Source organism: Trichinella spiralis (genome assembly GCF_000181795.1).
Source record: "Trichinella spiralis strain ISS 195 chromosome Unknown Scfld6, whole genome shotgun sequence".
Lineage (NCBI taxonomy): Eukaryota > Metazoa > Nematoda > Enoplea > Trichinellida > Trichinellidae > Trichinella > Trichinella spiralis.
In genome coordinates, this window is record NW_003526945.1 from 4735000 (window position 1) to 4747713 (window position 12714).

General features: G+C 40.1%; 5 protein-coding genes across 5 annotated transcripts; 4 read left to right on the forward strand and 1 right to left on the reverse strand.

The window, feature by feature from the left end:
- The first annotated feature begins 90 nt into the window (after window positions 1–90).
- Tsp_08831 (hypothetical protein) lies at window positions 91–4251 on the forward strand. The gene has a single exon (XM_003374056.1). The coding sequence runs from the start codon at window positions 91–93 to the stop codon at window positions 4249–4251; it is 4161 nt and encodes a 1386-aa protein (XP_003374104.1).
- A 1844-nt stretch (window positions 4252–6095) lies between these two features.
- Window positions 6096–6815, forward strand: Tsp_08832 (conserved hypothetical protein). Its single transcript, XM_003374057.1, has 4 exons — window positions 6096–6132; window positions 6374–6459; window positions 6482–6494; window positions 6532–6815. Exons 1-4 carry the CDS (start codon window positions 6096–6098, stop codon window positions 6813–6815), a joined length of 420 nt encoding a protein of 139 aa, XP_003374105.1.
- A 93-nt stretch (window positions 6816–6908) lies between these two features.
- Tsp_08833 (hypothetical protein) lies at window positions 6909–7382 on the reverse strand. The gene has a single exon (XM_003374058.1). The coding sequence runs from the start codon at window positions 7380–7382 to the stop codon at window positions 6909–6911; it is 474 nt and encodes a 157-aa protein (XP_003374106.1).
- A 554-nt stretch (window positions 7383–7936) lies between these two features.
- Tsp_08834 (putative 30S ribosomal protein S8) lies at window positions 7937–8576 on the forward strand. Its single transcript, XM_003374059.1, has 3 exons — window positions 7937–8009; window positions 8241–8337; window positions 8429–8576. Exons 1-3 carry the CDS (start codon window positions 7937–7939, stop codon window positions 8574–8576), a joined length of 318 nt encoding a protein of 105 aa, XP_003374107.1.
- A 1631-nt stretch (window positions 8577–10207) lies between these two features.
- Window positions 10208–11397, forward strand: Tsp_08835 (conserved hypothetical protein). Its single transcript, XM_003374060.1, has 5 exons — window positions 10208–10330; window positions 10383–10391; window positions 11011–11135; window positions 11197–11221; window positions 11302–11397. Exons 1-5 carry the CDS (start codon window positions 10208–10210, stop codon window positions 11395–11397), a joined length of 378 nt encoding a protein of 125 aa, XP_003374108.1.
- The last annotated feature ends 1317 nt before the right edge of the window (window positions 11398–12714 follow it).

The following is a 12714-nucleotide window of genomic DNA, read 5'->3' on the forward strand; positions in this document are numbered from 1 at the left end:
TATACATTGAGTTTATATTATTTTTTAAATAATTTTCTGTTATTTTATTTTATTTTATTTTATTTTGCTATACCTTATACAGTTATTCGAATGCAAAATGAAGATTCATTTTTAAGATATAATGAATATAGTCCACGAAAGTCAACATATTCGTTGCATTCTACTTCATCAAATCATCGTAATTACTCACCTTCTCATTATGGTAGCCGACTGACTCCTACCCGTACTGTTTGGAATACGCATCATGCTGATTTATCCCCTCCTGTATGGTCAAGGCAGTCTCCTAGTGCGGAATCAGTGAAGACAAGGTTATCTTCAGAAAACGAGACGTCTTCTTCTCAAACGACGAGCAGTACTCGAGGAAATGTTGCACAAGATTCAACATTCAAACATACTGATCATGAATCATCTGAAAAGTTGCATACAGATCCGTCAGAATGTAGAGAGACAAATTCTGTCAAAGAGACATCGTCTTCATCTAGTTGTGAGAATAGCAGTTCTGAAAAGAAAGCTCGTTTATCTAGTGAAGAAGAAGAAGAAGAAGAAGAGGATTATCATTTTGATCAAACTATTGGTACTGAGTTGATATCAAAAGATGCTGATGATCCGAGTCAAGCAAGTTACAACTCAGCGGCATCCCAAGGTTCAGATCTGAACAAAAGTGAAGAAGCTAATGATGCTGACAGTGTAAAATATTCTGAAAGTGCATCATATGAAAGTGGATTATCACATGGTACACCACCTTGGCAACAGTTTTGCGACTATGAATACGCAACAGAAAGTGATGAAGAAAAAGGTGGTGATGATGATGAATCTGGAAAAGGTGATGAAAATGTGAATCAGTTTTATCATCTTTGTGTATTAGAAGATGAAGAAGAATCTGCAGAACCAGCAAAAAATAATACAGCCGATATCTCTGCTGATAACACATATGTAGCCCCTCCTTGGGAACAGTTTTGCGATTACGGTTTATCACAAGAAGAAGATGACGAAGAAGACGAAGATGATGAAAAGAAAACATCTGAAAAAAGCAAAGATGACGGCACACAGAATCTTTCCACTTACGATCCATCTGTTTGGAATCAGTTTTGTGACTACTCCATTTCACAAGCTGAAGAGGATGAGCAGCTGGAAAAGTTGGAGGTGGAAGACAGTGAAAAATCTTCTACTTCTTCTATACCTCCATGGCAACAGTTTTGTGATTACAACATGTCAGCGGATGAAGAAGTGGAAAACACATCTGCAAGCGATGCTTCTAACGCGTGGCGACAGTTTTGTGATTACGATGAAAATACAGCAGTGCCAAAAATTGACATCCAGTTAGCCGAAGACAAAGAGCAGATACATCAAAAACAAAGTGGGGACGATGCAGACCATTTGAAAGTAGCAGCAGTTCCAACAGCCAGTGAATCTGAAGACACTACTGATGATGAAATGCCAACACCCGTCCGACGCATCAGTCAAGTGCAGATGCTTTCTTTGTCACCATCTAATTCCAGTTATGCGGGGTTTTCATCATCAGACTATGACTCAGATTACGAGACGAGCTTAGACAGCCGAGATAAGAAATATCCCATTTTTATGCTAAAACAGGAACAGCCTGAAGAACGAGGTCGGGTAGAGCCGCATCTAGCTCAACCAGCGCCTGTGTTCAGCATTACACTTGATTACAGTGAGTGCACAGATGAAGATGAAGCGGAAGAAGAGGCGGAAGGTGATGAAGAGGAAGTATCTGAATATGAAGATCTGAGTGATCGTGAATACAGTGACGACGATATGGTTATGAAAAGTGCTTTGACTTCATCAGATTACAGTGATCAGTTTTGGACGTTGCAAGGTGAGCATCCCGAAACAACGGGTCTTACAACAGATGACGAAGATTTGGCTGTTTCTATGAGAACTTCTCCAATCAGTAATGACAACCATGCAGAGTTAAAGCAGCCCAGCAAAACTGCTTCACCCGTACCGAGCACAGTTGAGGACGAATCCAAGTTGTTGATGCAGTATGCGGATAAATTACACGTGAATGACAATGAAGCGCTGGCCAGTTTCACCTACGAGCAACCGCCAGCGTTGCACATAGCATCCGTAGGCGAACTGCAAAGTGACCGAGCATTATTAACGCAAACCTGCCAGCCTAGAGTTGGAATTGCAGAGAAATATGACGATGGACCTGAACGAGTTTCCGAAATGGCAACTGTAAATTGCTCAAAAAGTGAAGAGCCAAAAATAAGTTTGACAGAAATTGAGCAAAAGCTGCAATATGCTAAGCAGATAGAAGAGCGATGGCCTAGTCATTGGGCTGACAGGTACGAATGGCGCCGTCCATCCGTTTGCATGGCGATCCGGCGTGTTGCCAAAGGCGTTGCGGAGGTGGCCCGTGTGGCGCCAAAAATTCAATTTCACTTCGCCGATTTGAAATTGAACCTTCGGCGTGCGTCAGTTTGCCAGCACGAAATCAAATTCGTCTTCCCAGAGTTGTACAAACCGAAGAAACCGTCACTGGCTCTGGCACGTCTGTCCGTGGTGCCGAAGCAGCCACTGAACACAGCCATCTTGGCAATACAGCCCATTATTCGACGCTCGGAACGTCGAGACAGTCGAATTCCAGCTACAACTGCTGCAGATGTTGCTGAACAGCGGTCGCAGGCTAGTAGAAAAAAATCACTGATGATTGAGCGGATGAGTGAGAAGTTCAAAGACGGCCCTCCGGCGCCACTGTTGCCAAGTGTCAGCACAGCCCCGGTGCCGAAGCAGGCACCAAAATCAGAAGAGCCCAGTTTTGAGCAGCAATTGGAAGAGTTGCGCCGTAAAATGCACCTAGGTGCTAGTCAGTTTTCCGAGCAAGCGAAAAGTCTGAGTCGTGGTATTGGTGAAGGAACCTCGAGCCGCAAGCTTGCAGCTCAGAGTGAAGTAACCCGTTCTCTGATGAGCGAGGCGACAAATTTACGCCAGAAAGCTTCTGAACAGTGCGAACAGTTGAAACAGTCTAAGTTGGACAAAAACCAGAGCATCTCTTCTGACAAGAGCAGAACCGCTCGAGCGGTTCCAAGTTCTACATCAGAAATTGCGGAAAATGAGGCGAAATCGCTTGAATCACCGAAATCAGTTCCGACAGACACTCGCAAGTCCACAACAACAATCAGGCAACCCCAGAAAGTTGCTTCTCCGTTTTTTCATAAGGAAAAGCAAGAAGTTATGGCAAATCAAGAATTGGAGCGATCCAAAGAAGCGTTGAATCGTAAAAGGCAAGAGTTGAAAGCTGCCGAAGCTGCAAAAGCTGCCGTTGGTAAGGCCAAAGAAGCAGAAGTTTCACCATTAGCGACTACTGATGGTCACGCTAAATCAGTGGAACAAGCGAAGCAGCCGACTGGTGTTGCTTCTGTGGACGTTGGAAAACAACGACCGACTGAATCGGCAGCACAGTTGGAACAATCTACAATAGCTTCGAAGCGAACAACCGCCGGATGCAGTCCCGTTCCGGCCACTGCCCAACCCAAGCAGATGGTTGCTGTGGGTAAACAGAAACCCGTGGCCCAAGTAGCCCAAGTGCAAAAATCATCAATCAAACGTGGTGAAATGGTCGATCAGGGTAGTGCTTCCGATGTGAAAATTCACAGCACACCCGTGAAAGATGAAGCAACTGTTATTAGGCAGGCCAAGCAGCCAGTCTATGCTCAGCTAGTGGGAATTCGAGGATCTGATGTAAAGCAACAAGCTCAAGTAGTAGTACCGAAATTGCCTCTGACAAAACCGTTCAAATGGAAACGTCCCAAAGCGAAATCGCATCACCGTCGTAACAATCGCCTCATCAGTTCGTTGCGTGACATTGATGAACTTCTCGGTTTGAAAAATCGAATCAAAACTTTCGATCAGTTCGAAGTGTTTCTGGGCAATTGTGCGAAAGATATCCGCCGACGTGAACAAAATGTCCCACCCAACGGTGCTGCGATGTGGTCGCCGAGAAAAATTTACATTTATGCCGATGCTGTTGATGCGGATGTTGTCTTCTACAGTAGAAAAGATTTGCAACAGCTTTTGGAATTGTTCAGCCCTTCTAGCAAAATCACGTTCAATTATGATTTTTCCGAGAAAACAAAGCCAACTTCGAAATGGGCTAATCACTCTTCCAACGTTGGTCGGCTACAAAACAGAGGAATTTCAAAAAGCAAGGTAAGCTTTGTTATTTTATTTTTCTGCACTTTTCCGCATTTTTTGCAAAAAATAACTTATAAACAACAAGCAAAGTGATGGTTTTGTATTGGGTTTTTTTCTTCATCCAGTCCAAGAGGGTAGAAAACGGTTTGCTTGGGAAAAAAGTGTATTTGCACATTCGATGAGCAAACATCTAATTCATCAAATGACATTCAGTATTTGTTGTTTGTAGAAAATGGCTAATTTAGTTGTTGTGTGAACGTGATTGTGTAACTTCATTGTTCAATTGACATTTGACTACTTGACAAAGTTTCCAACAATTTATACAAAATGATTGTTCATTTTTATAGCCAATGATTCAGAGCATAAAAATGGGGGGGGTTTGTGTTGAGAATTATTCTCTTTGAAAACGAACCTATATTTTTGCATAAAATGGTGCCGCCACTTTTAATTAAAAAAGTAATAATAGCAGCAAGTCGCTTAGTATATACTACGCACGTGATTGTGAAGATTGTCGAATATGCAGCAGCTTTTCCGCTGCTTTCATTTGATGCTTGTTGGCATAGGTGGATTTTTATATATTTGCGGTGTCTTGACGGAATAAGGAAAATGGAAATAACCAGTTGCATGCACAGCAGTATTTAAAAGTGAAAACAGCAATTGCGGGTCCTGTTTGTGAATTGTGTAAAACTTGTATTATACTCATGTAGCCAGCTTTTTGTCTAATGTGTTTGTTGTTGTTGTTTTACGTGAGGCTACTTCCTTCCATTTTCTGGACCGGTAGTTTGCGTCAAAATTTTCCAACAATAGAGAACAACGTTTTTCTTTTTTAAATTGAAGTAAATTCAAATTTAAAGTAAATCATATTGTCACGCAGTTGTCAATATCTATTTCATGTTATATACACACTTGCTTGGCTTGTTCTTGTACTCTTGGTTTTTTATTTAAAATGATCTCAACAACTTTGAATTTTCCCATAGAAAAGCATATATATATATATATATATATGTTTGAGAAACAAAGGAAAAATACATCAAAGAAAATGCATTTTAAAATTATCAACATCTGCGTTCTTATCAGTCAATGTTTGTCATTACAATTTTTGAATCGAATTTTAATTCACTAATGCTATTTGGCATAGGATGACAATGAAATGACATTTGATTTAAATTTAGTTTTGTGCACTGTTTTAAATTTTAAAAAATAATCTAGAAGCAAATTTTTCTGTGCGTATTTGGAAAGCAAGCAACTCAACTCTGCCTGTGTTCTTGTGTGTAGGGTTGGTTCAGGGGGGGTGGGGGGTGGTTGGAATAATTAATTTGGACTTTTGAAATTCATTTTGCGCAAGCTGAAAATTTTGACAAGCAGCTACGCTAATATATTTTATTGAAAGTTCAATATAAAGTATTAAAAGCAGCGTGAGAGTGAATTATTTATTACGCATGACTTTGTTTTTCAAGTGCATCAAACGATGCAATTTGCAAAAATGTTTCCATCAATAATGAAAAGGCGTCACTGTCGCCGTTACTGAATGACACTATTCATTTTCATTCTTTCAATAAATATTTCTTCTTTTTCCCATTTCATTCTGCACACAAGCATTATGTAATTTCAAGTCAACATGAAAGTGAAAAATACATTTTGACTGAAATATTCATTTGCTAATATTTTTTCCTGTCATTTTGTGATCAAAATATATTCAACAATGAAAGAATTTATTGACCGTATATATATAAATATATTTTTCCCACTTATTGATGTACTTTTATTTTGTAAAATTGGTTATTCAAAGTGAAAATTAATTCAAACCGGTACCTTAATTTTGCATTAAATATATGATATAGAAGGGTAATCAGACGCGTTAAAATCTAGTCAAACATTGAACAGCTTGTCATATTAGAGCAATCTCCAATTTGGTCATTGCACTTATTATTTTTCAAATGCGAATCAAAACGGTGTTGAAAGATAACAAAAGAAGTACTGTTTTCTACTGTGAACTGATTTTGAGGAAACTTTTTTCCCCAAACAATTCATCTGCAATGTAGGCTGGATGAAAGTGTCGAATTTTGGAAAACAGAGGAGCTCATTTTGTCATGCAAAACATTGTGCATTGAATTTCAGTGTCAGCGATGATGAATGAATGACTGTGCAAAAGGACCCATTGTAACTTTCTTTTGTTGTACTTGATTTTTTAAATGACTACTGTAAAATAATGGAGAGTGCAACGATGAAGTGGACGTCCAAGTGCTGACCATTGGGCGTTCAGTTCCCACGGTGCTATCTGGTGGTGCGGCTGACGTTTTGGTTTTTCTTTTTTAACCCGAAGCTGCTCGTCCGTGGTTACTTTATTGTTGTTTATTGGTAACAAAGTTGCAGCTACTGAGAGTCGGGTTAGCAGGCCGACTAACCAACAACTGCTTGTTGCTGCTAGCTGTGGTGTTGCTTGCTGGCTTGTTGTGCAGAGCAGGCAGGCAGGCAGGCGCGCGCGTAATCGGCATTTTGTTGCTTTCTACTACCACTTCTACTACTACTACTACTACTACTACTACCAATATTATACTATTGCTGCTACTGCTGCTGGCAGTTTCTCTTCTGCGTCTAAAATAAGTGACAGCTGTTTCGCCTGGAGCGCAAAACGTTGCGCGAAAACACGAAGCTAGTTTGTGTGATTCGAAGAAGCCAGACGGGGCATCATCGTTGGTTGGTTCGTTGGTTCGTGTGTTCAATTAATTAGCTGAGTGGAGAGGAATTTTTCAATCAAAACGCGCCTCACTTACAGCAGCCCCTGCCGCCAGTTTGACCTTTGCATAAAGGTTGCTGCGGTCGCGACCGCTTGACATCTGCACAGCGTGGCCACTACTGTATTTTTGGACAGTGGGCAGTTTTTCAGGTGACGGACGCATCGTCACGGCTGTATTACTAGTATTATTGTTGCCATCAGTGCTGACCGCTCGCTCGAGCCAGATTAGCGCAAAACAGTGATGCAACAGCAACCATTGCGACGCAACTGTGACGACGACGACAACGACGACGACGAAGACGACCGTTTGACAATCAGAGTGCAATATCTGAACGACAAGGATCCGTTTGCCACGGCGGCGTCTTGCTTGGAACCAGCCCTTGGTCGCAGTTTTCGCTTCAGCTTGCAGACGACTCTGTTGGAACAACTGCCGTCTGTGCTTCGTCTCCTGAACGCACCGCACAAGGTAACCGAACTTGTTCAGCATCAGAGGGAGTGAGAGAGAAAGAGAGAGAGAGCATCTCCGCTTAGACATGTGTGTGTGTGTGTGTCCAGGTTGGCTGTGTTGTATGAGTAAGACAAAAAAAATGCCTGCCCCATTGCCACTGGAGGTGGAACGGAACAGTTGTGAGCTACTACTACTACTACTAGTGGCAAACATGCTGCTGCTGCTCTGTTTGCTCTCTTCATTGGGACGCTTGCATTGTTAGGCGAAGTGTGTGTGCTTCTTGAACAAACAGGAAGCGACGAATATCGTTCCTTTAGCAGGCATTTTTTCCAAAAAAAATCTGCAAAATTTACGCTGCACCACACAAAAAGAGAGCTGACGGTAAGGGGCGGGCAGGGCACACAGGGGTGAGAGGGAGGGGGATTGTGATGATGATGATGATGATGACAAGTGTTATTCCTGGTTCTGTTGGATATTTCTGTTGGTTCGTTGAGAAAATTAATTGTTTGCAACGTAGAATAATTATTCTTTCGCGGTAGAATTGTGTGTGTGTGTGTGTGTGTCGGTGATATTCAGGTGTTTTTTTCGTGATAATGCGTGTTGGTGGGGTGCCAAGCTATTTTTCGACCTCTCCACGCGTGGGATTGGGTCAAATTGTTTATGCCAGTTTCTGACTTTCATCGTCAATCTCTTTTTAAATGGTCGGCCCGGTTTTAGGCTCGCTTGAATTGCTTTGAAATTGTGTCAAAGATGGCTTTCAAATGTGTCAAATTTTTGAATTTTTTCTCGTTATCTAATGTGAAAATTTTGTTACAAAAATTCCAAGAAAAAAAACAGAAAAAGTTTCAAGGTTGGTCGGTCGAATGGGCGTTGGCTAGAGAGTTCTGCAGTTTGTAGTAGCTGAGAGGTTGACACGGATCGAGAAAGGGCAGCAACAGCAGCACTGTTCAATTTCTGAGGACGTGCGGAAAGCAAGGCTTGTGTCAGTTGCTTTGTCAGTATAAGTGAATTAATCATCTCTGGAAAATAATAATCAGTCGTCAGTGGAAACGATGGATTTGAGAATTTTTCTTTCTCTTTTCCAGCTGGCTTAAATTGATTGAATTTATTCTAGATTTTAATCAAACCGATAGTGCAATGCGGCGCTTGAAAGCAGCGGAATTGCGAGCAAAGGGGAGGGGAGGAATTTTTCGTCGTTCAGCATCAGCGTTGTTTCTGCTTTGTCAGCTTTGATGTTGATTGGATTATATTAGCAATATGTTAAAGATGATCTCACTTTTACAAATTTCTCAGTCTCTAAATCTACATCTGGCTTTAACGCCTTGTGTTAATTTTGAACCTGATTTTTGGTAAAAATTTGATCACACACATACTTATACGCGTGGTACGACGACCGATTGAGCACTTTGATTGATGACATTATCAAGTGGATGTGAAATTTTTACAATTTTCAAAAATCTTTCTTAACCAGACAGCGTTGTTATTATGCAAATGCGTTGCATCTTTGAAAGTAACAGCAAACAAGGAAAACATTATTACATTAACATTAACATGAGGTATTTTTTGAAACGATTCTACATCATCTGGAAGTTTCTTGAAATTGTTGATTACATGTGGATATTTTTCTCGACTTTTTTCTGTTCATGAATTGGTGTTTGCCTCTTCTTTCACACTTGGCCATAATAATGTATCGATATTGTAATTGCCATAATTATTATAAGACAAGTTTAATCAAAGGAAAATGGAGAACGATGAAAAATGAAGTTTTGTTTATTTATGACATACAATTTAAAAAAAAAGAAAAGGAAAGACAACAAGCATGTGGTGGAGGATGATTGCGAGCAAGCTGTTGGAGATTTTTTTTGCAATGGAAATAGAGGAAAAAGCTCGTTTGGTTTCCAAGTGAAATTTACCGGAAACTTATCGGCTCTTTGTGACGTCGAAAAGGCCAGTTTGTGCAGAACAAATTTATTTATATTGCCAGCTTTAATTCTTGTCTGCATCTGCTTCTACTGAGTTCAGTTGAAGCAGCCAGCCGGCTAGCTAGCTAAGCTAGCTTGTTCAGTTAATTATTCATTTGCTACAATTAGCGGAAGTTGATAGGAAGGCGGCAAGGGTGTTGAAAAACAATTTATCTACCCTCACGGCGCATATAAGCCACCAGCCACATTTCTCCTGCATGTACAAGCAGAAATTTGCTCGAAGCGTCTTTTATGTTGTTCGTGTTGTTCAATGGTGGGTGGGTGAAATGATGAATGAAGGTTTTGTCTTCTTTTTTTTTCAACCGATCAATAATACAACACACACCTCGTAGTGACAAGATGCTATATTTAATGTAGCAGTGATTAAAAATAACTTGGATTTAGAATTAGTTCTAGAATTGGGAAAAAAACAATAGATAACTGTGGTCTCAGAGTGGGCAGGGATCTTCTTCCCCATAGTGCATGAACAAATTTAAATTGAAAACATCTCGAGTTGGCAAAAAGAAATGCACACACAGACCAGGCTGCTTTTTTCCCAATTCTTTTTTTGAGGATTTTTCTCGTTTGCACCAAACCAGACGACGGTCAACGTTGTCATTGCCACTTGCAACCGGCATTTGACAATAACCATTTAAAAAGCGATTTTCCCTTTTTGATGATCACCACCAAAAAAATCCGTGACCTTAATTTGGTTTCAATTTGAAAAAATTTTCCATTTCATTCCACCATCGCATTTTTTACCATCATCTGATGATATAAACCTTTTTATGTTGTATTTACAAAAGAAGAAGAAAGTTTTCTTATTATTTATTTTTTTAAATAGCACTTGTTTGAATGCATAGTGGTTGAAAAAATGCTGAATTATTTCGTATATACATATATATGCATATATGCATGTGTAGTGAAGGTGGAACATATTTGCTTGGCCTTTGGCAACTTTTTTACCCATTTCACAGAATTCCCAATTTCGAATCGTTTTCATTTATCGAACAGCAACGGCGACCTGTTTAATAAACAATCTGTAATAATTCTTTTTTTATATATAAATTTTATTCAGATTAAAGACGTTAGGCTGTTGGGAAAAAAAATTTGGTTTTTTATCTGTTTCAGTAATCTATGAAAAGCAGTATGTATCCATTTGATAAGAATGTTGTTCATCAGTTGGAAAATGAAAAATTGCTTTTGCATTTGAATATTAGTGAAAATATTGTTCCTCTGTAAAATAATGCTTATTTCTCACGTCAGTTGCATATTTCCACTTTTAGTACTAATACAGATAATGATAATAAATGATGATTTGATGTTTTGTCTGCTTAATCATTTGTCGAGATTTCTGATGAATGAAGCTTCTATTTAGTAGTAGTAATGGCACCGTTGTTGTATTTGTATTTTCTGCTAAATGGAATGAATTAATGTGTGCTTTCAGACTGGGAACAATGGGCTGTTTGTTTGTTGTTCATTGGTTCAATTTTCTTTTTTCAACAACAGCAGGGGTTTTTTTCACTTATGAAGAATTGAAAAATTCGACCCTCACCTTTGTTTCATTTGTTCCAATTTTATTTTATTTGTTCATTGAAGTTGGGGATTTTTTTTCTCTTCTTGTTCTCTTTCACACTGTTGTCGCACAGCTGACCTTCCTTCATTCATGCTTTTACTGTTTTTTTTATTTCATTTTAATTTTTCAGGTTGAAGATGCCGCGATGCAGATCGTTTCCTGTCAAAACGCTACGCCAGTTGATTATGGGAATTACTTGGACTTGGACATGTCGTTGGTGGAACAGCCGGACGAGTTGGCTGTTCTGAAAGAGAGGTGAGTGTTCAAATTGCAAAAATCAGAAAAAAACGGAAAGCATTTACCTTATTATTATCAGCATATCACTGAATGCAATTGAACAAGTAAATAAGTAAGTGATGCATACATATAAGTATACGTATACGTATGTATGTGTGCGTGTGATCATTGGTATGAAATGTAGTTCAAGCGGACTTGTCAAAATATACCGCGTGCCGATTCGCGATTTCGTGTCCTTTTCGTCACCGCGTCCAGTTGGTGGTCATCCGCATTGTGTTGACCTTAAAACTATGCGCCTGTGCTGACGCGGTCAGGTCGACGACAGAAGGGTGGATCCGTTTGTGCTCACGTAACGGTTTGGGAACTCTCTCTCTCTCTCTTCTACTCTGTCTGCGCTCTTGCATAATCAGCTCGTCGATTATTATAATTTTCATTGTTCTCGTCCCGTTGTCCACATCTCGGCATGTCGGCGGTTTGAACATCTCAATCGCAAGGAGAAGCTTGCCTCGATGCTTGTTCAAAGCGGCGCTCAGCATAAAGCCTCTCCTTCGAAAGACTCCTCCTCCACCTCCTCCTCCTCCTCCTATTGTCAACTGTTCACACCGAAGATTTGGTCAGCCGCTTCAGCCTGGTCCGATTCGGCTAACAATGGCGTTTGCAGGGCTGGCCTGCGCAGGCGCAGCAGCTTCACTGTCGCCGACGCCGCTTTGATTAATCCCAGTGCTGCTGGCTTATCCGGCTATTCAACCGCCCGCGAGCAAGCCACCACCTCCTCCTTATTGAACAGCTTTATTCAACAACAGTAAGCTTTGCAGAACAACTCTCCCCCCGCCCCTTCTGAGGTCTCTGAGGTCATTGCCAGTTCTCTCATCAATGAATCAAACACAATATCTATAAGGTTGTGGAGTTCTTCGGGCAAGCACCACTTGTTTTCATTGATTGTGACTGACCGGTTGATTCACTTTCTCTTCTTCCCCTTCTTTTGAACAAAAACCCTCGCTCGCCTGCTCGCTTGCTTGCTTGTTTGCTTACATCTCGGCACGTACGACTTCCGTATTTTGTTTACCACCACCCTCTCTGCACAGGATAGTCGAATACTGTTTTTTCTGATCTTTTTCTCATTTCAAAATTATTTCTCTTCATGTCTTACACTGCTGCTTTATTTTTGCAAACTTGCAACGATCTCTTGTCATTTTCGACCATTTTCCAGTAAGACACTTTTAAATTTTATCTTTCTCACCTTTTTTTCACTTGCTTTTCACCATGCAAAAATTTCAATGATACTTTTACAATTGCAATTTCTTCTCTTGGTTTTTTGCTTCTTTTCAATAGATTCTCTGATGAAGTGAGCAAAATTAATTTATTCAGTATGCTGCACAGTCGTCTTCTTTTCTGTCAACTTTCCTTTGGTGGTTTAGTTTGGAATTACAAATTTTTGGATTTTTACAATCTTTGAGTTTTCATCACACTTGTACAGAAAGCAAGAAAAAAAGATCATTCAAAAGCGGTTCGAATGTTGGCTTTTTCTTTGCAATGAAATGTTGAAATTTGCATGAGAGTTGTCCAACTTTAGCAACCCGAAGAAAACTGTGGTAAT